Source organism: Ciconia boyciana, chromosome 10 (assembly GCF_034638445.1).
Source record: "Ciconia boyciana chromosome 10, ASM3463844v1, whole genome shotgun sequence".
Classification (NCBI taxonomy): Eukaryota; Metazoa; Chordata; class Aves; order Ciconiiformes; family Ciconiidae; genus Ciconia; species Ciconia boyciana.
Window position 1 is genome coordinate 39003696 of NC_132943.1, and position 22176 is coordinate 39025871.

General features: G+C 42.9%; 2 protein-coding genes across 8 annotated transcripts in view; both read right to left on the bottom strand.

Annotated features, from left to right (window-relative positions):
- Nucleotides 1-2924, bottom strand: part of KANSL1L (KAT8 regulatory NSL complex subunit 1 like) — a 69336-nt gene extending 66412 nt beyond the window's left edge. For 2 of the 7 annotated variants that reach the window (XR_012044505.1, XM_072875484.1), the window contains exon 1: nt 2823-2842. The gene's annotated coding sequence lies outside the window, so the exon portion shown is untranslated. Of the gene's footprint in view, nt 1-2822 lie in introns of all 7 variants that reach the window. The other 5 variants (XM_072875486.1, XM_072875491.1, XM_072875485.1 and 2 more) reach the window with 5 other exon arrangements.
- A 496-nt stretch (nt 2925-3420) lies between these two features.
- Nucleotides 3421-20823, bottom strand: ACADL (acyl-CoA dehydrogenase long chain). Its single transcript, XM_072874867.1, has 11 exons — nt 20647-20823; nt 18413-18574; nt 15906-16043; nt 15291-15455; nt 14253-14319; nt 12798-12962; nt 12011-12112; nt 10666-10779; nt 8363-8490; nt 5986-6072; nt 3421-4106 (listed from the first exon to the last, which is right to left on the bottom strand). The coding sequence occupies exons 1-11, from the start codon at nt 20718-20720 to the stop codon at nt 4013-4015; spliced, it is 1296 nt and encodes a 431-aa protein (XP_072730968.1). The 5' UTR covers nt 20721-20823; the 3' UTR covers nt 3421-4012.
- Nucleotides 20824-22176: the final 1353 nt, after the last annotated feature.

Below are 22176 nucleotides of genomic sequence, written 5' to 3' on the forward strand. Positions count from 1 at the left end.
ATTAACAGTGTTTCAGATAAGCAAACTTCCAATGTTTATTCCTTGTCTAGAAGGCATTTCAAAAGCAAAGCAAAATCACTGGGAGCAGACAGCATCTGGTGAAACACCCAAAATTAAGCTCAGCAAAAATGTTCAAAAATACTGTATTTCAAACTGACAAGAGCTGCTTTAAGGCCTCTTAGAGAAAACCTGCAGAAGAGATGGCAGCTACACGGGCAAGCTTGATCTGCCTACAACACAACTGACAAAACCTGGTTTCCTCAGCTTTGTGTTGTTTGCTCCGTAATCCCTAGCTCCTCTTGGACAGCATTCCTGATAATCGCCGGACAAAAATAAAGTGGTGCTCTGGCAGACAGGCACTACTGCGGCACTGCCTTAGCTGTGCTGCCAGGACCGAGAGCCACCGCCGAGCTGAGCGTGCAGAAGCTGACTTTGGCCAGCTTCCCCAAGCCTTGCCTGGTAGGAAGCATCCACTTGGGTATACCTACCTACCTCTCACAGTTTTCACAAAACTTACAGGATCATAATAATTTCTAAGAATAGAGAGAACAGCTCAATAGCATAATCTGCATTTTCTCACATAATACTTTGCAGCAATGACCGCAAAAGAGATATTGGTCCCACTGGGTATGTCCTGGTTAGGAATATGAACGAAAAGGAAAGAAGTCCATATTTAACACACCTGGGACTAGCCTTTAAGAAAAAAAATCACCTCAGTAGGCAGCTTTTGTTTTCAGTTCAAAAGCTGCCCAGTTACTCATGACGAGTATTTAAGCATTTTAGTATTTTGTTCTATTAATAGATTGGAAAAAAAAACCCAAACAGGATTATGTGGGGAGTCTCAGCTTTCAGCAGCACTCACTGTGCAGGCAGTACTATACAGATAAAACTGCAAACTCCAGTGTTTTGCACTCCCCAGAAGATATAAGCACAAATTCCTCCTCTGTGAAAAAAAAAAAACAACAAAACACGCACACCTAAAAAGGATCTCTCTTTGTACAGTAAGAGAACAATTTAAGACAGACCACCCAAACAGTATTAATCTTAAAAAACATCAAAAAGGAAATACTTCAAGTGGAACTCATCAGTATTCATTTATGATAAAATCCATGACTCATTAAAATCTCTGAACAGGGTGGTTTTTCTCCTTGTTCATAACTGCTTCTGAACAGAGAATCATATGTTATTTCCAAGTTTATTACCATACCATCAACTAATTCCTGTTCAGTCTACAATATCATATATTTGTAATGTAACATCTGAAGTCATTTTTAACATATGCTAAACTTAAACACTTTCTGTAGTACATGACAGGTGCCTCTATGTAGGCTGTATGTCTCTAACATAAATATGAATAAATATAAATATTTATGTCTCTAACATAAATATCTGTAATGCTTTTAGATCCCTTGTAAGGTCCATATCAACATTTCAGTTATCCTTTTGAATTTCAGTCTTTGAAGAGAGGGCCATAAAACTGGGTCTTAAATAAGACCCATTCAGCTCTTAGACACTAATTAAGATGACTGGAATTTAAACTCCCCAAAACATTTACAGGATTTCACAACGTGGACCAATAAGGAAGGAGAGTCCTAAGGCACACAGACTAGCTTTATGAGTTGGTACACCTACCAGCATTATAAGCATGCTTTATGCAGTTTAATTTTTAATATTTCCTTTTTATTAAATTAAGCACAAAAAGGAAATATGTACCCTTTGACAAAAAGCAGACTTCGGTCGTTTGCATTTTCTTTTTTTTTTTTTTTTTTTTTTTTTAAATTGGTTACTTTGCTCCCCATTGCTGAGGAGTATCAAGTACCTCAGCCACCGCTACATTTTATTTTGGGAAATGCTTCAGCATTTTGCAACCAGGGAGCTGATGCAGAAAGTGAATTAAAAGACTTGCTCAAGACCACACAGAAAATCTCAACGGAGGCTGAGGGACGCACCTGGATCTGAGCTGCTGTCCAGACCTTTGCTATCTACTTTATCTAAAGTACTGAGTTTTATGAGTAAGTGGTCTGTAGTCTGGGAAGCCAACTTGGTCAGGGTCACTCGAAGGCAAAGGAATCTGTGGCTATCCGTTCAGCTTGATTATCAGAGAGAAGTTTTAACCCAGGAATTTAAAAAAATATACAAAAAGTCACACATGAAAATGCAGGCTAAAGCTTTCCACCCATCTACTGACCCAAACATTAAAAATAAAAGAACAAGGCAGCACAGCACTATGTAGCTACTCCGCCGCGCTGCTGGGAAGCTAGCCATACCACGCTCCCCGCCGGCGCCGCACAAGCACCCCGCGCCCGCAGATCGCCCGGCACCCCGGGCAAGGCGGGACAAGGCCAGCCTGGCAGCACCGCGGCCAGAAGCCAGGGCCGGGCAGGCGGAAAGCGGCGCTCACACAGCGGGAACCCCCATGGGAGCTGCAGGGGGAGCCGGTAGAAGGGGGCAAGAGGACGGCACGGCACGGCACGGCACGGCACGGCCCTGCCCGCCGGCTCCCGCCGCGCCCCCGCCCCACGCGCCCGGGCCGCCCCCCACGGCGCCCGGGTCCCGCCCCCGCCTCAGCATCCCGGCCCCGCCCCGCCCCCAGACCGTTAGCCCCCCCGCCCCGCCCCCACCCCAGTCTCCTCCTCGCGCATGCGCGCCAGCGCTCGGCGGCGCCACCGCCGCTCCCGCCGCGGGAACCAACCGCCGCCCGGCCCCGGTTTCTTCCCCCCCCTCACCGCGCCTCAGCGCGGCGCTCCCCGCTAGCGCGCAGCGGCGGCCGGCCGGCGGCCCCGCCGCCCGCCCCCGGCTGCCCCGCGAAGCCCCGCGCTTGCCTCTGCCCGCCGGCTTCTCCACAGCGGCGCTGCCGCCTCCAGCCCGCGCGGCGCGGCGCCCGGCGCGGCTCCCACTGCCGCTGTTGAACAGTCCGCGCCCAGCTAAAGCGCAGCTCGGCGGGCGGGGCGGGGCCTCCCCGCGCAGGGGGAGGGGGCCGCGCCGCTCGGGGGCGGAGCGCGGCCAATCCGCCGCGCCCGGGGGCGGGGCTCGGCGCGGGGGCGGCCGCCCGCCATTGGCGGGGCGCCTGACGCGGGGAGGGCCCTCCCGCCGCGCGCGCGCCTCCAAGGGGCGCGGCGGGAGGGGGACGGCGGCGCGCGGGGGCGCGTCCCCGTTGCCGGCCGGGGTGGTGAGGGGAGGTGAGGATATAACCCCCCGTATGCAGAAGTAGTAATAACCCCCCCCAAAAATAGTTTTCAGTATTTTTATTGGGGATAAGCACTGGGAAATACTTGAAAACATTCACCAGCGTCACCTTCCCTTTCTCGCAACTCCCCATCAAAGCCCTGAGGTGAATACGGGCACAGAGGAAGTGTCCCAGTTCTCCCTGGGGCTTTGAAGTAACGCAGACAACCACCAGATTGCATAGAAATGCTTTATCATATTTATTTGAACAAAGTAATTAAATTAAGGCATATTCTGGATTACATGTAAACATAGAGGTCAGTCGTACATCCCCTCCCCCTACAAGCGGGTGGCTGCTGCGCAGTAAGCAGGTGTACAGTAACAGTAGCAAAAGTTTCAAGTTCTACTTCACCACAGAGATATTTGTCAAGTGGAAATCCAAATTCCAAGTTATATTAACATTTAACTTTCATTTGTTAAGAACGTGGCGTCTCTGGAGAAGAGATTTGATTCCGAAAAGCAAGGGTTGGATACAATACAATGGCATCAGGTCTGAAAGACCAAGCTACCCATAGTGTTCCAGACACAAAAATTGCCTTTCACTACCAGAACTTTTGGAACCCAGAGAATTACTCTGTGTTGTCCAAATATATTTAAATTGAAAGTTCATTAAATATCCTGCATACCAGCACACTGTTGTTACTAACACTATTTTAAAATAGTTTCACTTCCTTGAAATAATATGATACAGCACCATTTATTTTACTTACATTCTGATGCCTGATTTTATGCCATATATTAACATAAAAGGATTCTGGAAGGCTCTCCAAAGTAGTGAGCATCTGCCCTACTTGTCACTGACAATGTCTCTAGCAATAAGCTCTTTCATGATTTCGTTGGTACCACCATAGATTGGCTGAACACGGGCATCCACAAAAGCTCTGAGGTGGGGAAAAAAACCAACAAACAAACCAACAACAACAAAAAAGGAAAGGTTAAAAACAACTCATCAGAATGGACATACAATCAAAAGGAAAAGTTATCAAGTTTTATCTTTGAAGATCCCTCTTTTCAAAGTGTGCTACTCACCATTTTTAAAGAGGTTTGCATTTTCAAAGAGGTTTCAGCTACCTAAAATATTTCACCTTTCCAAGGTACTGTGCCAAACTAGGAATTTGGTCAGTACCTCTTTCCTGTTTTTTTGTTTACATTGTAAAGCCTCCACTATCCCCCCATACTAAACAAAAATAAAATAAAGCTCTATAAAACCAGATTCTTATCACTTGCCCCCCCCCCCCCCCCCAATTCTTGTTCCCTCCTTTCCTCACATCACCTGAGCGTTAACTTGACCCCAGACACCAGAGCCCCCATTCACCCACCACACACACCCTGCAGAACAGCACACCTGCATGAACTGCAAGGCCCAGGTGCCTCGTTGTTGTGAAAAAACTACTCCTGCAAAGCCAAACTGATAGTTATCACGGTAATTTGCTCTAATGCCCTGGCCTGTCTGATCCTGTCAAGAGGACTGCTAGTGGTGCTGTCAGTTCTTTCTTTGAGGCAGGACTCAAACACCTTGGGAGGAAAAGAAAGTGCCAACTGGTTTCACGTCAGCTGGCTACAGCCTTCTGCTGACACCAGCTCCAGCTCCATTTGGGCCAGCAGCCGAGAAGCTGCACGCAGCCAAACCATTTCCATCCCCATGCTGGAACTGACCCCAGCACATGCACAGCTGGTGACAGCACACAGGACGATGACAGTGTGCTTTTCCATCTTAATTCTGCTTCATTATACAGAGAGCAGCCCAGGAGCAATGCGGCATTCTCTGGAAGCACGCATGTTGCTGAACCACGGGGATAATAAAACCCTGTATGGACAATTACTGCACACACAGATAAGCAGGGGTTCGAGGACACCCTGAACAGTGCTTGCTGGCCTTCCTATTTGCTAAGATAGGGTGCAGAACACTCAGAAGTTGCACTCATTAAAAACATGCAGTAAAAAGTTATTTTAAAGCAACATTTCATACTCTTAATGTATTTAGAATAGAAAATCCGAAACCTAGTCAGTTAAAAACATTAGTTTAAGTTATCTGCTTACAAGTGCACAGCAGTCCTGTTTTTGCTATTTCTACTATCAGATTACCCCCTTTTTAAAAAAAAAACAAACACACAACAAAAAACACCAAAAGCTCTACTTATATTAGTGTGGCAAATGGCATACACATAAAAGGAAACAAATCTTCACAGACAATGTACAAGGAAATCTAAAAAAAACCCCACACATCCCTAAATGAATAAAGCAAGCAAAAAAATTGGGAATGGCAAATTCTTCTGTCTAAATAAATCTCTTAGCTTTTTCATTTAAAAAGGTGTAAAAAGCTGAACGTAGCCAGTCACACTCTTGATTAGGCAATTTGTTATTTTGTGGTATTACAAAAGATTTAGGCTGACCAATGTGTTTTCTTTCCTTCATATGTATGCATTTAATTTCAGATGAAACATACAAACTATCTCCCCTCATTTTTATTTGTACATTGCTTCTCTGGTTTTTCAATTAACATTTTCTTCTAGAAAAGCAACTTCTATTTTGTTAAAAATAGGATAATAATTGTTTAACAGCTTATGAATTATTTGGAGAATCAAAACAAAGGCTTCCTGCAGACATCCATAGAGTGGATTGCTTTTCAATAAACATGATGGGAAAAGGAACAGTAAATCAGTACTAACACAAAACAACTGACAAGTAGACTTAAAGGAAGTGCCTCATTTTACTTTGCTGGTAATCTTTCATCATTCAAGTCTGAAATGTTACACTTACCTTGCAATTGGATACTCCCACATGTACCCCCATCCTCCGTGCAGTTGCACACACTGAGTAGCTATGCTGTTTTGGAGATCAGAAGACCTTAAATGGTCAAAAAGAAATTTGTTTTTTAGAAGGATGTTATGCTGTGAAACATTACTAGAGATACAGATAAGTTAGCAAGACAAAAATATAACCAACCTTTTTACTCTATATAACTGATCTTAAGTGATGGCCATTAAAATACTTTCTCTTATGAGGGACTTTTTTTCTTCCTGCACAATTGGTAAGAAATTAATACATTAAATTGAACAGTATTTAAGATTTGTTCTCCTTATGGAAGAGCTTTCAGAGAAGTAAAGCTTTCAAAACAGACAAGGTTGTTTACCTTTCTCACAGGCCAAGAGATTTCTTTTGTGAAGTAGGTCGATATAGTCTCTTTTCTTATCAAATCCCCAGCTGTGCCATAAAAATTAACAGTACTACAGGCTTCCCCCCCCCCCCCCCAGCAACACACCAGGATTCTCTTTGAATATAACCATCACCTGGGGATAATTTATTTTCCTCAACAGATTTTATAGTTTTCAATTCTAAGGAATACTGTAATTCTTAAACAGGAGTGCCCACTGCAAAATATTAAATTATTTCATGATCTGAAAAAAAATAATCTTTAAAAGCATTTTGTTTTGTGACCCTTCCCTCTAGAACATGGCAGCTAACACACCATTTACAGTTGATGTCTTGTATCTCAGTTTTTGGAAAGCTACATACTTGATGTTATTTCAAACACTCGATGAAAATTAGATGAAAGAACCCATGCGATTTTAACTGCACTGGAAGTTCAAACTAAAGTTGAAAGACATCAAAACCACCTTCTAAACATTCAACTTTCAGAGTGGCAACAGAAGTAAAGAAAATGACGATTCAAGTCAATTGCTTCTCATGGAATAACGTCTCCAAACAACCCCCCTGCCCTGTCCAGTTAAATCCTTACAGTTTATTATATCAACTTTAAATCTGCAATGGTGAGTTACCACAACTGTCTTTCCTAAATATACTTTCAAATTAATTTAGCTACATAATACAACCTGTCACCACAAAAATAAGACCTAGAGACCTTTCATCAGATATCAGAAAAAAGATGCACAAACTTAAGTTTTAAAATTCTTCATAGCTCAACTCAAGTCATTGACTGTACAAAAGGTTTGAAGCCAAATTAACTGGAGATAGTCTCCTGAAACAGTAGGGAATAAAACAATTCTACATTCAAGCATTTTCTAGACCATGTAAGAGAGTTTTATGAAAGGGAGCCACGGGGACTCCCTTAGGGAAAAGGGAAATCCACCACAAAGCGTGGCACTAGCATTTGGGAGGGTGGGGGAGTTTCAAAGGCCTTGCTTTGGGAAATCTGTTGAGGAAGTAAGTCTACATCTGAGCTGACACTAGTTGTTTCCTCCTCAAAACTGAATGCCTCTGCTTATGTACCTGGTACTTCTAGGTAATCAGTGCCAGGAATAGCACTCAATCAAAATCCTTCCTTTCATTGTAAATATCCTCTCTGGATTCCCTTAGTATTCTCTGCTCATTTCCTCTATACTTATTTTTAAAAGTCCAGAATCTGCAGACTTGTGCATCTTCCATAAAATTATTTGATCAGGTCTGATGTGCTTTTTTTCTCCCACCTTTGCAAGCAAAATAAAACTATACAAATTCATGTGCCACTATCTTAGATGCTTCTACTCATCCAGCTTTCTCTGGTTAAACCTAAGTTAACAGATAACACTACCAAGTATGGGGAGAGGGAGGAGGAGTTCTGGCCAATAAAAGAAAGCACTGTTTAGTCTCAGTAACAGCAATAGCTGTAGCCAACTTTTTCTTCCCCAAACCAGATAGCTTCAAAAACTGTCTGTGCCAAACAGCTATTGCTAAGTAACATTAACTAAAAAGTATCATATGAGCTTCAAATAAACCTATGCTTTTAAAAAAAATCCAAACACCCCCCCCTTAAAAAAAAAACCCAAACAAAACTAAAAGCACACCCAACAATTTGCTACAGTAAAATGTAAATGTTTGTCTAAATACCAATGAAGTACTCACTTTTACTTGAAGCTAAAGCTGAGTCCTGATCTTGTTATTAATGGAAGTCTACTTTAAAAGCATGCTATTTTGAAATTGATCTGTTTAACCAACACTAGTTTTCCATGTAACTAAGATTTTTGTTGACTACATAGTTAAAGTTAAAGCTAGTGGTCTCTATTAGAAGCTGACAATGTTATTATTAATCAGACAGTAATTTTATCTTTTAATTAGATCTGAACAGTTCAGTGTTTTTATCATTAGACTCCTGTCAAGATCATGCAAGTAACACTTCCAAATTACTTTAACCACATACCAATACTTTGCCATAGAAGCTGTGGGGGAGTCCAGACGTTTATCTGCATGAAGCTGCAAACAGTTGTCCATAAAAGCTCGGCCCACACAAATCTGCGTTTTCATTTCTGCCAACTTGTGCTGTACCGTCTTATTTTGGAAGTGGATAGAGGAGGCAGAGGAAAGAAAGAGCAGAAGTAGTACAGTTTTTAAGTGATATTTGAAGTTGAAAATGGAGCATTTTCGGAAAGGATTTCTGTTAGAAATTACCATTTCAGACAACTTTGGCTCTGTACATTGGAAGACAACTCACTTCCCATACAATTATACCTTTACCAACCTTATTACAGAAAATTACTGCCCTTTACTTCTCAAACCAACTCAAAACATGACCTTAAGAGAAAAACCCCAAGAGCCAGAAAACAAATTCCTAGAGAGCGCAGAGTAGGAGGCACTGGGTGCTCTGTCACTCTCAGCTCCCCCTTGTGGGGGCATGTCCTTTCACTCTGTAGAGCCACTAATTTCCCCACTTACTAATAACATTTCATCATCTATTGGATGCATTTTTCTATGTATTCAGTTCTTCAGAGTTCAAGTGATATGCAAAGAGACACAAGAAAAACCAAAGGAAATTTTAGATTAACTATCAGAAAGTTTTCCAACACTGAGTTCTGTCACACTGGAAAAGTTTCTAGATAGAAGAGGTAAAATCCATTGCCAAGGTTATATAAAACCAGACCAGGCAAGCATTTGACTGTCTTCTTGTAATTCTGGTAGGGAGGGGATAAAACCACCACCCAGAAACAAAAGTTTTCTGATCTCACAGTTCTAAAATTGTATATACAAAGTCTTCTTGCTTCTCTTGACAATAAATACAATTGACCAGTCTACTATTATTACAAAGAAAATATTTGATTTCGAACACTGTACTGTGGCATGACTAAATGAATTAGGCAAGGCAGGGCTCTAATTAGAAAGGATTTTTGATTTATGCACATTTTAGTCATCAGCAACAAAAAGGAAACTGAAAAGGTATGCAAGAATGGATTATTTTGGCAAAAATAATATACTTTATGAAGTTTATTGGCCACGTGGTGGTTGTAGTGGGTTAGCCTAAAAAGATTATTTTCGCGGTCCCTGCACAGTGAGCTACTACAATTAGGAAGCATCCCTTACCTACATGAAAAAAAGGTAAAATATATTACTTTTGTTAAAGCTGCACACTGCACATACTAAATTCCATCTGGAATTATGGATTTCCAAATGTTAACTTTAAAAACAGATGAAGATCATAGTTTCCTGAAAGATACCTAGCATTCCAGCCTCTAACGGGCCCAATTCTGCTGCTATTCACAAAAACTAAAGATTTGATTTTGACAAAGGAAGTCTCAAGAGTTTGAAATGGATTTTTTTTTTTAATTTCAAAAGTATATTAAAAAACAAAAAAGAGGCAGCCAACTCCTCCAACCCATATGAGTCACTTCTATCCTATAAACCAAACACGCAGGAGCTTGGTCTGCTTCAGCCCTAACAGCTAATGTGGTTTTCAGGAAAATTGTGACATCGCAATACTGCGGAAAGCAACATCTGTTTTATGACTGCAACTAAAGAGCATAGGCATAAACATCTCAAAACACAATTAACTACCACCGTCAGGAGTGAGGTATGCTCACAGAGAATGACCCAAGAGTTTTATATGCAGTCACTTAAATACCCAGCTAGCTGGTAGCTGAGGAATCTCGTTGCAATACCCATAAAGCTGAATACAAACACCTCTGCAGGCATTCAAGCAGCAAGGTCACTGCCTGGGAGCCCCCACCAGCCTCAGCCTCAAAGTTCATTTTTCTGCAATGCATCATGTGCAGAGGAACACAGTACCTGCACATGCACCAAGCTCTTCTGCAGTCTGTAGGATTCCAGGCAGATATAGAAATACATGCAGGTGTAACAGACCCTGCGATTAGGGCCTCTGACAGTAAAATGCAAGCCTAAGAGCAACAAGACAATTTTTCATTAGCAGCAAAAAGCTAGTATAGTTTCTGCCTGCATATTTCACTTCCAAAAGCAGCACTGCTGGGAGGTATCTAACTGAATCGTAAAATACATACGTTAAGGCTTTTGGGGTGTTGGGTTCTCTTATTACTTTTGTTTTTCAAAAAGGAACGATGGGCATGGAGGCAGACAGCCACAGTCCAACAGTGAAACCTGTGCAAATAGTCCTTTGAAAACAGCCCAGTGTTTTTAATTTGCTCACTATTTCACATGCACAGATGTAAAGCAAATGCACACTAGAATCTGTATACAAATCTCTCAGTTCAAACTCACCTGCAAGTGTGCAATTGTCTTCCCAAAAGCTTTTCTTTGCTTCACATAATTCCTTGTTTCTTCAAACATGAATTCACAACTGGCAAGAGCCATATCAGCAATTAGCAGTCTTTCCTTTTGAAACACAAATTACAGAATCCCCTTGAATTAGTCCTACATTTCTCCGTATCAGATGCACAATTGGGACACAGATGTTCAGTGTTGTTCATTAAGGGAGGGGGGCAGCAGTCACACTAAGTATCAAACCAGACACACTGCATTACTGAAATTAATGAGTAGGACAAATGCCTTGCTGCCTGAAGCTCACTTTGAAGTCTTTTCTGGGGTAATGTTCTACCACAACTACTCAAAAAATAGCTACAAATCAACCACAGGACTCTTACTGACTGAAAAATTTACATTTATTTCTGTTCCAATTATTGGTTTTCACTGCTCAGTTTAAACAACAACTGTATTTAACAATTTCAATAGGACACCTCTAGAAAAACAAAACCTACAAAAAATCCTGGCTGTTTTTTCCTTCCTCGTAAAGTTGAAAAACAGAAACTAAATACAGAACAGCTACTTCTAGCACGGTTGAAATCATCTGATGCATCACATTGAACCTCTTCATGAGTGCATCTATTCCTTTAAAGCAGTAAAAGATTTCCTTTGATCAGGTTTCATACTCACAGTATAAAATTAAATAAACGTGATTCCTACCAGATGAGGCAAATACATAGTTTTGACCAAACACAAGTCACATTTTGAAAAACCACATTGCCTCTTTGTCCTCCCAAATAATTCCAAAGCTTCATAAACTAAGTAATAAAGCAAGGTATTCTGGCAATTAAACAATTTCTTTACTTTGCTATATGGACAAAGAAGGAGTTCCTTATATCTTTAATATGCTTCTACTGGTAGAAGAACTAGAATAGCAGTGCTTGCTTGTTTCTCTAAAGAGAATGCCAAATGCATCAGAGACCTTCAAGCTATATTTAATTTACTAAGCAAAGTGGTTCCACACTAGAAGTATACAAGAAAACTGTGGTATGTTCTTTTAAGTACACTACCCTAAGCTCAGGTTAATCAACCATCCGACTATTGAAGAAGAGAACTAGCTTTGAGCTGGTAGGATATCAACATTTTTATCAATGCCCAAAGAATTGCACTTTTAACACTAGGAACTGTGTACTTCAGTTAAAAAGCAGCAGTATCAACACAATGTTGCCTACACACATCCCGATTCTGAGCCCAAGGTGGCTCCCCTCGATACATAATCTTCAAGACTCAGGCAGATTCTTGCAATGACAAGAATTGTCTCTGCGTTCTTCCTACAGGCAGCAAACACTCACATTCCTCTTACCTGAGGGAGCTCTGCCATCAGATAATAGAAGCCTTTGTTCTCTTTCCCAAGCAAGCCACTGGCTGGCAACCGTACATCTTCGAAAAACAGCTCTGCTGTGTCCTAAGAGGATTTTAAATCCAACAGTTTATAGCCTGACATTCTCATCTCTTCATTCCACTTCTTTTGCCCCATTTTTTTCTTGCTATTATACACTTCAACTTGAAATCATAGAATCATTTAGCTTGGAAGGGTCCTCCAGAGTTCATCTAGTTTATCTCCTACTCAAAGCAGCTCCAGCAAAGCAAGCAGCTGAAGGCCTTGTCCACTTATGCTTTCCAAAGCTCCAAAGATGAAGGCTCCACAACCTCTCTGGGCCCCTGTTCCAGTATCGTATCACTTTTATGGTGATTTTTTTTTTTCTTAATACCTACTTAGAATTTTCCTTAATGTAACTTCTGTCCTTTGCCACTGTGCCTTTCACTGTGCTCCTCTAAGAAGAATCTGGCTCCACCATCTTTACAGCCAACCATTAGGTAGCTAAAGACACCAATAAGATCCTGTCCTTCCAGGCTTCTTCAGAGTGAAGAAATCCAGCTTCCTCAACCTCTCCTTGCACATCACATGCTTCAGGCTTCCATAGGCAAACTCAGCATACGTACTTTGCATGTATATCGTTTGTGCCCTAAAGCCCAAGAACTAGAATAGAACCACAGCTCCGTTTTATACTTATTGAGCTAATGCCAGGCATTAAGTGGTTTTAGACTTCCTCCAAGTCTACTACATGTTAAGGATTGTATGAACTCACTTGAGCTTTCAGGCCAATTTTGTTCAGCTTGCGTCCTTTGATAAAGCCTTTTGTTCCATTTTCCACCAGAAAAAGACTGATCCCATGAGCAGGAGATCGGGCCTCCCGGTTTGTAACTGCAACCACGATCACTACATCGCTCATCCAACCATTAGTGATGAATACCTGTAAAAAAATGCAACTTGGAGTACAGCAACAAGCTAGGTGGATAGAAGTTACAAGAGATCATCAAGCAGCAGAAAGAAAAACTTGCATTGACACTTTCACAGGTGAACTGAAAGGCAAGGTTTAAGTGTCCAGAAAAATTTTAAGCTTTAAGCTTTCTGAATTAAGTGTTTCGGAACAAGGTCTATTGAAGTACGAATTAGTTTGAGAAGTATTGCGTGGGTTAGAAGTGTGAAGTTAAAGAATGCACAGATCTGTTTATTTTGTCTGTCCTATGATAAAGAAGGAATATGTAGATATTAAATGAACACAGAGGTTCTCTTTTCTAGAAATTAAATTAGCAAGGTATAACATGCAAAACTATCAATGGCTTCTTGTCACAACTGCTTACTATAATCCCGCAAAATGACGCATGAACCTGCCAAAATGATCCATCTTAACTCGAGCAAAAGGAATGAGCTACCTGTCCTGCTTGGCTTCAACTGTGCAGCATGAGCAAGTATCCTTTTAAACACCTGTACATACATATTTGCTTGCACACATTCTCTCCACTTGAAATTCTGCTAAGGTCTATCAGTACCATGTTATCAGCAGGAGTACAAAAGAAGGGGGGGGAAGAAAGAGAAGATTAAGACATTTCATAGCTTTAAAAAAAACCTCTGTTGAACCCACACTTCCATTTGAACACTTGATTTCTGCCTTCTTGCTTTTTTATTATGGCAACAAAAGAAGAGGTTAATGCTGCCAGCTTTGCAACAGCTTGACAACACACACAGAGCATCTGATGCAGTTGGGCTTTTTTCTCATAACATGACCAGCAGGCTCCTGAATATACATTCCACAGCTTGCATTGCGGCAACACAAGTTTTCACTCAGGCCACAGAACATTTCACAGTGGTAGTATATATATTTTTTGTTGTTCAACCTCAGTACTAAAACACAGCCCTGGTCCTGCTTATACTATGCAGGGCTTCCCCCCTCCCCCTCCTTTTTCTTCCCAGTTTAAGGGAAAATAGGCCTTTTGATAGGGTTATTTAAGAGCTACAAAAAGAACCTACTCAAGCCCTTCCATAAATTGGTCCATAAATTGCCAGCAGTAGAAATATCTTAAGTCCTACCAAAAAAAAAAAAAGTAACTGGGAAAAAAAACCAAACCAACCCACACAACATAACCCACAAAAACAGAAGTGAGAGGACTGGGGGAGATACTAACAGCGGTGTACATTCTTCACTGTCTAAATGCATTCAGTTCCCAAAGCCTATGAGTGGCATGTATGTCTGTTCACTTACCTTACTCCCATTAAGAATCCAGTCACTTCCATCCTTTTTTGCATATGTTCGTATTCCCTGCAAGTCACTAAAACGGAATTCAAAAGGTCCTTCAAGAAACCATTCCAGAAGCTGCAATTTGTATCTTGAATTCTATCCAGTATAAAGTAAGGTAGATTTTATACCAGGGCTCAGTGAAAATGCACACAAGGATGATGAAACATGGTGAAAAGGCTGAGAGCATAGCAGAAACCACGAGCATGCTGTAGCAAGGGATAAGTCTATGCAATTGTACAAGAGCATGAGGTCCCATTTTAACCTATCTGCTTGTGGAAGGTGGTGTAATACAAACACTGACACCAACGGGTCAGCATCCCCTTACATCAACATGGCTTAGATGACAAACACCAGACAAAACCACACCCTCTAAGCAGGCTCCACCCTGATGAGGAGGCTCTGTAAAAAGCCACTGGCAACATCTACCATCTATAGAATCATAGAATCATTTGGGTTGGAAGGGACCTTAAAGATCATCTAGAAGCATGCCACCAACAGGTTTTGCTCTTCACCTGTCCCTCTCTGTTTTGGAAACTGGTCAGATCAGCTGTGTCTACTGCAAACATGTGCTGTCTGCCCTTCAATAATGATGGGCAAGGAGGGACATTTCTCTGTTTGAAAGGATTCAGAGGAAGGAAAATGAGATGTTCTGTTCCACAACAAAAGCTAATAGTAAAGTCAAGCCCTCCTTGCCGAGGTATGTAATTTTCTACTGACTACGTTTCATATTAAAACTGTCCACATGACAAGCAAGTTAGTAACTATAAACTTGGACCATAAAAGCAAATACAAAGCATATTTGCCCACAGTGGGATGATCTTGAAACAACAAAGCTGTAATAAAGTAATCTATAAGTAACAGTTGTTTTTGAGGTACTACCTAATCTAGGATACTGTCTAGTCACTAAGATGACCATACAACCAGGAGGGTCAGGAATTTTTTCACTGAAAACATTATGTTCTGTTTACTGATTTAAGACCATTGTTTTAGTATTTAGCTTACCTGCCAGCCCCAGGTTCTGTCATGGCGATAGCTCCAATACACTTGCCTGCAACCATTTCAGGGATAAAGCGTTTAATCTGCTCTTCAGAGCCATAGTTTGCAATGTAGGGCATGACTATATCTGAATGAAGGCTGAATCCTGGGCCAGTACAGTTAACATACATCCTTGGGGAGAGGGGAAAAAAAGAAAAAAGTTCAAACAGAAGTACTACAGAGATTTAAACATTGAACTTTACACAGTTACAACAGACCCAACAATGAAGAAAGCCCCACCACACAGACATCTCGGACATAATCTGAACTTGTGGCACTTGTACTGTTATTTATAGAATGTAATTTCACAGCCAAATGAGTGTATAACCTACCAGACTAACTGAAATGCTTCCCCCAGTCACAAAGTCCTAACAGTGGAGCACAATGACATTTGTTACTTAAACAATCACCCAGAATACTTAATACAGGAGGGATTTACATGTGTCTAAACTATCCTTTCCATGAGAAAGATAACAACATTTTCTGTAAGCAAACATATTCCACAATGAGGACATCTCATGGAAAAACATACAGTCTCTTGATAATATCACTGAAATTCTTCCTAAACCATCTAGTACTTACTGCTCCTCCCAGACCACAGCTGAAGAGAGAATATCCGCTCCAATGCCTCCATGTTTTTCAGCAATAGCAACACCCAGCAAACCCTGCTGTCCAGCCTTTTCCCAGAGCTCCCTGCTCACCTGGCCCTCCTTCTCCCATCTGCAAAACGAACACAAGAATGGAGTCACACATTAAATCCTCCATGTGCTACTGTTTATTTGTCATGGCTGCTGCTTCACCCAAGAGCACCTGCAGCCAGGTTTCACTGCATAGGAAGAGACTTTTGGTCTCCATACAACATACAATGTTAAGGGTACACAGACAGCTATATTTCCCAGCTAAGAAGCGATGGCTTAATAATGGGTTTTCTATTCAAGTGCACAGATGCTACTGGCATTACAGGGGCACCAACTGTGTAACAAGTTTGAACTCCTGCTTCCAACATATAACCTGACATCTCTAAGCCTTGTTCTGAAAGGCAGTGCTGCCTACTGATCTGAGTACCAGAACAAGATTTAGGAGATTTAGCCACAACCATCTGGATAATCACCAGCAGGTCTGTATCTTCCTGACATTCCATTTTACCCACGTACAAAATGGGTGTAACACATCAGTATCTTACGTGAAAGATTTCAACTCTACCAATGACAACTGCTTTATAAGAACCAAGCATTAACACATAGTAACTTTTACATAAAAAGCAGTCCCTGTGCACTTATTACAAATTAGTACTATATCTTGGTAAATTACTGCTGTAAGGTGGTTTCAAGTTTGTAAACAGACAATTGAGACTTATCTGCTGACAGTTTGCAGACTTTAACACCTCAGGGATCACTTATTCTTGGAAAAATAGTGCCTCTATGGAGTTTGCCAACTCACCAGAAAGTTGGATGGCCATTAATGGCACAGCATACCTTTTTTTTAATTTATCTTTTTAAAAAAAAAAAACCACAATTTTAAAATTATATGGTAGACAGATTAGATCAGAGACACTCCTCTGACACACTTGCGCACAGCAGAACTATACCATAGCACTTTACCCAGTTAATCAAGTATCTTATCCTACACATTTATGCTCATCCCCAGAGCTTTCACTCCTACACTGGAAATCTTCAACAAATCTCTCTCGTGATCATCTTTGCTCTCCTCCCCCCCCCCGCGACTTCCAGGGCCATTCTTGTCTACCTCACCCATCACAAAAGCTTCTTCTCCTCCTCACAATAATCCACAGCTGCACTCACTGATGCCACACTTGTCTCTTTGCATCAGCCCTGCCAATTAATATACTATGCCTGAAGCCTGTTTAGTTGGAAGGTGTAAGAACAGAATGGTTCACAGGTCACTGAAGAGATGCAAGAACACAAGTCCAACTTGTTCCAGTCTCTCTTGCAAATAGTTGTGTCAGCAAGCTAGCAAACAGGATCTTGAGTAACCTCAAGCAGAGCCAGTACCTGTTCACAAAACTGCACTAGAAGTCATTCTAACAAAAGACGAAGGAAAACATCTGGTTTTGTGGACAGAATATGATTGTACAGTGGAAAAGCATACTACTTTGAGGTCACAGTTTGAGGATGAAAAAAAAAATAGTTGACAACAACCCTGATGTAAGCTGTTTTCATTGCCTCCTGCTGTTCATTTCTGCCCCAGAGCCACAACACCCCACCCACTCAATTGTGCCATCTCAACTGTTTGTGGATACACACTGTGAACTGTATCAGAAAACTCATCTAGCAGTGCGATTTAAGAATAAGCCCTTCACTACCCCCCAGTGTTTTTGCAGGAATGTTTTTCAAGTAAAGTAAAATTGCTTAAGACACTACTGCAGCTTAACACTTTCTGTTCAAAAACATGTTCTGAGTTCATTTATTTTCTTTCTCCAACTACAACATGATTTGATATAGCTAAAATATGGGTGAAAAACACCCTCCAGCTCTAGTTCAATGGAAGTATGATGCTTCTACTCTGTGCAGAAGATGACACATATTTCCACAGAAGCAAAAAAGACAGAAATTTAAACAAAGATATTTTGTGCAAGTTGCTTGGTAATACATAATCCATCTTACCATCCTACGTGTACTGTATTTACAAAATCTACTGCAATGTAACCTAGACACAGTGTTAATGCTTTTTGGATGACAGCAGTACAATAGCGTGGCAACTCAATTGTCTCCCTAACTCTACCCCCAAGACATCAGTATCAGAGTTAATACCTACAAGCAGGGATATTTTTGCTGCAACTCTGCAAACTGCATTTGTCTGCTCATAGGCCTAAGACGAAGATGCCAGATTGCCTACACTGGAGCTCAAAGAATGCAATGAATTTTGATTATGTGTGATTTTTTTTTTTTTTTTTTACAGATGATTTTCATAGGCAGGTTTGTTTTAACTGAGTAAATTGGAAATACAAAGCTTGTAAATGAAAACAAATATCCTGTTTATCCTGTCATATTAAGAGTAACACCCCAAAAAGCATTTTTGGGAAAAAATGCGTATTATTTTCAAACCAGAATGTTTAAAAGGTATCTTACTCTGCGTGAAAAGGCAGCACTTCTTCCTGAAAGAACTTCCTGGCACTCTCCCTGAAGATATCATGATCTGATGAGAAGATCCTCCGAGTTCCTATATCAATCAAACTTTTAGCAGAAGATGGTTCTGGGCGCTTCGTGCCATGCTGTTCAGTTTGCAGAGAACTAAAAAAAGACAAGTGAAAGCACCTGTTAGGACACAGGCACCCCCATTTACACAACCCTTTTAAAAGAAAGGAAACACCTGTGCTGTTAGACATAGTTCACATCCCAAGTCTAGCACATTATTAGGTCCAAAGGATAGCCACAATAAATATAAAGACCTAGCATACACTGTACTTCACTGGGCTGAGAAAGGAGGTAAAGTAAGACTGGTTTGTCCTTAATGCTTCAAATAAATTAAAACCAATAATACATACATAGGTAAGAGGATAAAGTTTCTGTTCATTAGAGATACTAAAAATCATCACTGCCTTCTCCCCCCACCATACAACCTCCAAAATGCAATTCAGCTCAATGTAAACCAAGGAGGTAACTTTCTGAACAAGTAAACTTTTTGTGGGTTTTGTTCATTCTGTACATGCCCCCAAAAGCCCCAATATTGCAAATGCGTGACACTGAAAATTCACACACTCAAAATAAAAGCGAGTATAACATGGATTTGCACACTCTGAGGGCTATACTATACTCTGCATTATCACATATATCTGCATAGTTCTAACCTTGAAAATAATACTAATTCCTTCTAACTTTCAGTATTTTGTTGTACAGGAAGCCTAATCCTTCGAAAACTCTGATAAAAACATACATAAAAAATGCTTCTTTAACAAAAAATAAAAACTGGAACAGTGGTTAAATGCCAGTAGTTGAAACCACAGAAGGAAAGTGTAATTACAAAATAACAAGGAAGGCTTGTTAAAGCTTTCGTAGGGGTTTAGAATGTCAAGGACAACATACTGGTTTAGGGCTGAAATGAAAATTCACTTCTTACATTTGCACATTTGGTTATTTGACTTGCTTTTATTTTATTGCCACAAAACATCAGAAATTATAAATACAGAGCTGAGTTATATTAAATGGAAAAGGCATTTGCTGTTTCTTTCTCAAGCTATTTTGTTCGTCTCTCCTCAGTTCCTCAGCACCCGTTTCTCAGCACAGCACAGTAAACGTGTGTAGTCCCACAGAGCTTAGCTGAGCTGAGCGTACACTTATTTACTGCGTTACAGAGACAAAGGTCTTTATTTATTGCCACATTAAGTTACTCACGCTCTTCCTGGTGCAAAGGATTAAATGCCCCTGAAACACAGACTCTGTTTACTTCTGGTGATATTTGGAAGAAATGGGCTACTGCAACTTGCTTGTTCAATATTTTGTACTCTCAAACACAGGCTTCCTGTGCTAGGCACACAGTGACTCTCCCAAAAGCTCCACCTTATTTTTAAAGCTGTTTAGGATGATATTGAGTTTTATTTAAGACCCCCCTTTTGTTTAATTGCAGCTCACAGCCCAGATGGCACACAGGGCTGCTCCTTCACGCCAGCCACAGCCCTAGGAGACACAACTCGAAGGCCAGAGGAGGCGTGAGCACGCTCCTGTGTTTCTGCTCCCCGAAAACCCCCTTCCCCGAGCCCAAGCGCCCTGCTGCCACAGGCCCGCGGGTGACCGGGGAGCCCAGGCAAGGACGCGTCTGGCCCATCACCTGCTGCCACCACGGGACTCGGCCTCCCCCGGGCGCGGACGGGAAGCGGAGCAAAGGTCAGCCCCGTCACGGGGACACGGGGGGGCTCCCAGAGCTGCCGGGCACAGGCCGCAGCCCAGGGCACTCAGGGGGCTCCCAGACCTGCTGGGCACCAACCGCTCACCCAGACCCCAGCCGCCTCCTGCAATGGGGGCACAGGCGCACGCATATACACACACGCCTGTATACACATATACGCCTATACCTATAACCTTCCCACCACACGTACTCAGGGCACACATCCATACCCCTCCAGTTATAGATATGTGTATGTATGTGTACATACAGCACGTACAACCCCAGCAACACGTATGCACCCACCCCCACGCAGATGGGCAAATACATACACCCCCCTTAGGCGCCCGAACGCAGGGGCACACGCCCCTCCTCCCGGTGCGCCCCGGCGGGGCCCCCAGACACAGGCGCCCGGGTACCTCCCGCCTTGCCCGGCGCACCCCTCCGACGATGCCCACCAACGCCGGCCCTGCGCCCCGCTAACCTGGCCTGGACAGAGAAGGGCCGGGGGCCGGCGGCCCGCAACAACCCTCGCAGGCGCAGCAGCCGCGCCGCCATCTTGCGCCGCGGCGGGACGGGACAGGGCGGAGCAGGGCGGGGCGGCAGCGCCGTTAAAACCCGCGGCAGGGGCAGGGCGGCGCGATGGTTGCTGCGGCTCGGCGCCGAGCTGTGAGGCCTGGTGGCTAGTCATGTTTATTTGTTATTATCGTTTTCTTTCCGGGTCGTTCAGTGGCAGCTTCTCGGTTCCGTCAGCGTTGCTCCTCTCCGCGCCCTTTGTAGCGAGTGGAAGGATTTCTGCTGGCCAAAGCCGCTCGCAAGACACACCCCTGTAGTCATCCCTGCTCCCGCCTTCCTACAGTTACAAGTCCCGTCTGATACATCTGGGCTTACAACAGGATTATGGTGAAACATCCGTATTATTAGTTTTCTAGTGTAGTTTTGAAATCACGTTATAGAGGGGAGCGCGAACAAAGACGACTCAGGCGCACCCAGGGAGGGCGAGGGGGCCGCCAGAACGAAGGGGATTATGTATTCAGCGTTGTCTGTGTGGTCCTAGCTTTGCCATGGCTCCGTCCTCACGCCTTAGCAGCAGCGGGGGCTGTCACCCCTCCCCGGGTCGGCAGGCCGGCTTTTGGGGGGCCTTACGCCCCCCGCCCTGGCGAGGGACCGGGGGGGGGACCCTGAGTTCCCCTCCCCTCAGGGCTGCTGCAGGCGGCGCGGGAGGGGAAGGCCGCGGCAGGCCCGGCAGCGCCCCTCAGGGGCCGTTTTGGCGGCAGGACGGGCGCTCGCTGCTCCCGCGGGCCCCCGGCTGCGGTGGCCGCTCCCCGGGAGAAAACCACCCCACGACCTCCTGGTGTCGGTGGGTTTTTTTTTTATTTTGGACGACTGCTTCCCTAAAGAAGATGTTTTGTGATTATTATGTGCAGAGGGGCCTTCCGAAGGATGGAGAGAGCCTGGAGGTGGGGGAACAGATAAAGATTTAACAGTCTGCTCGTAGTTCTTCCTCCCTTCGGTTGGCGTGGTTGCCCTGCTGCACAGGGCGCAGCCCTGACGGATAATACTCTCTTGAGTCAATCGTTTGGGAAAGTTTTGAGCTGTAGATGGGCATCTTTCACTGAGAAAGGAGCTCCTGTCTGCTTCCTTTACCAACAAAACCCTGAGATACAAACTGACTAGGAAATAGATGTTACCAATCGTCATTGTGATGAGGATTGGGTTAAAACGATGCACGATCTCCATCAATGGGATTTTATGCTTTCCTCACTCCCCACGTGGTGTTGGGGAACCTTCAGGCGTTACCTTCTGGAGTCATGAGATGGCACAAAAATTATAAGCAAAAAGTGAGTTTTGAGCCTTGATGTTTGTTGAGAAATAAAACAAAAGCTGAAAAGCAAGGTTGTAATGGCTCTAAACGCAAAGCAGAGTGTCCCAGAAGATATTTTTCAAAATCTTGTAATTTTAAAACTAATAATTTACTCGGAGATGAATTGTACATAATCTGTTGAGAGAATTC

What these genes read in the sequence shown, in the direction of transcription:
- ACADL (XM_072874867.1), bottom strand. Translation starts at nt 20,720, where the DNA reads ATGGCGGCGCGGCTGCTGCGCCTGCGAGGGTTGTTGCGGGCCGCCGGC. An exon ending in GTGCTGCCTTTTCACGCAGA is followed by an intron (nt 16,044 to 18,412) that starts GTAAGATACCTT and finishes TTCGTTTTGCAG; the next exon opens with ATGGGAGAAGGAGGGCCAGG. An exon ending in GCTTCTATGGCAAAGTATTG is followed by an intron (nt 6,073 to 8,362) that starts GTATGTGGTTAA and finishes TGACCATTTAAG; the next exon opens with GTCTTCTGATCTCCAAAACA.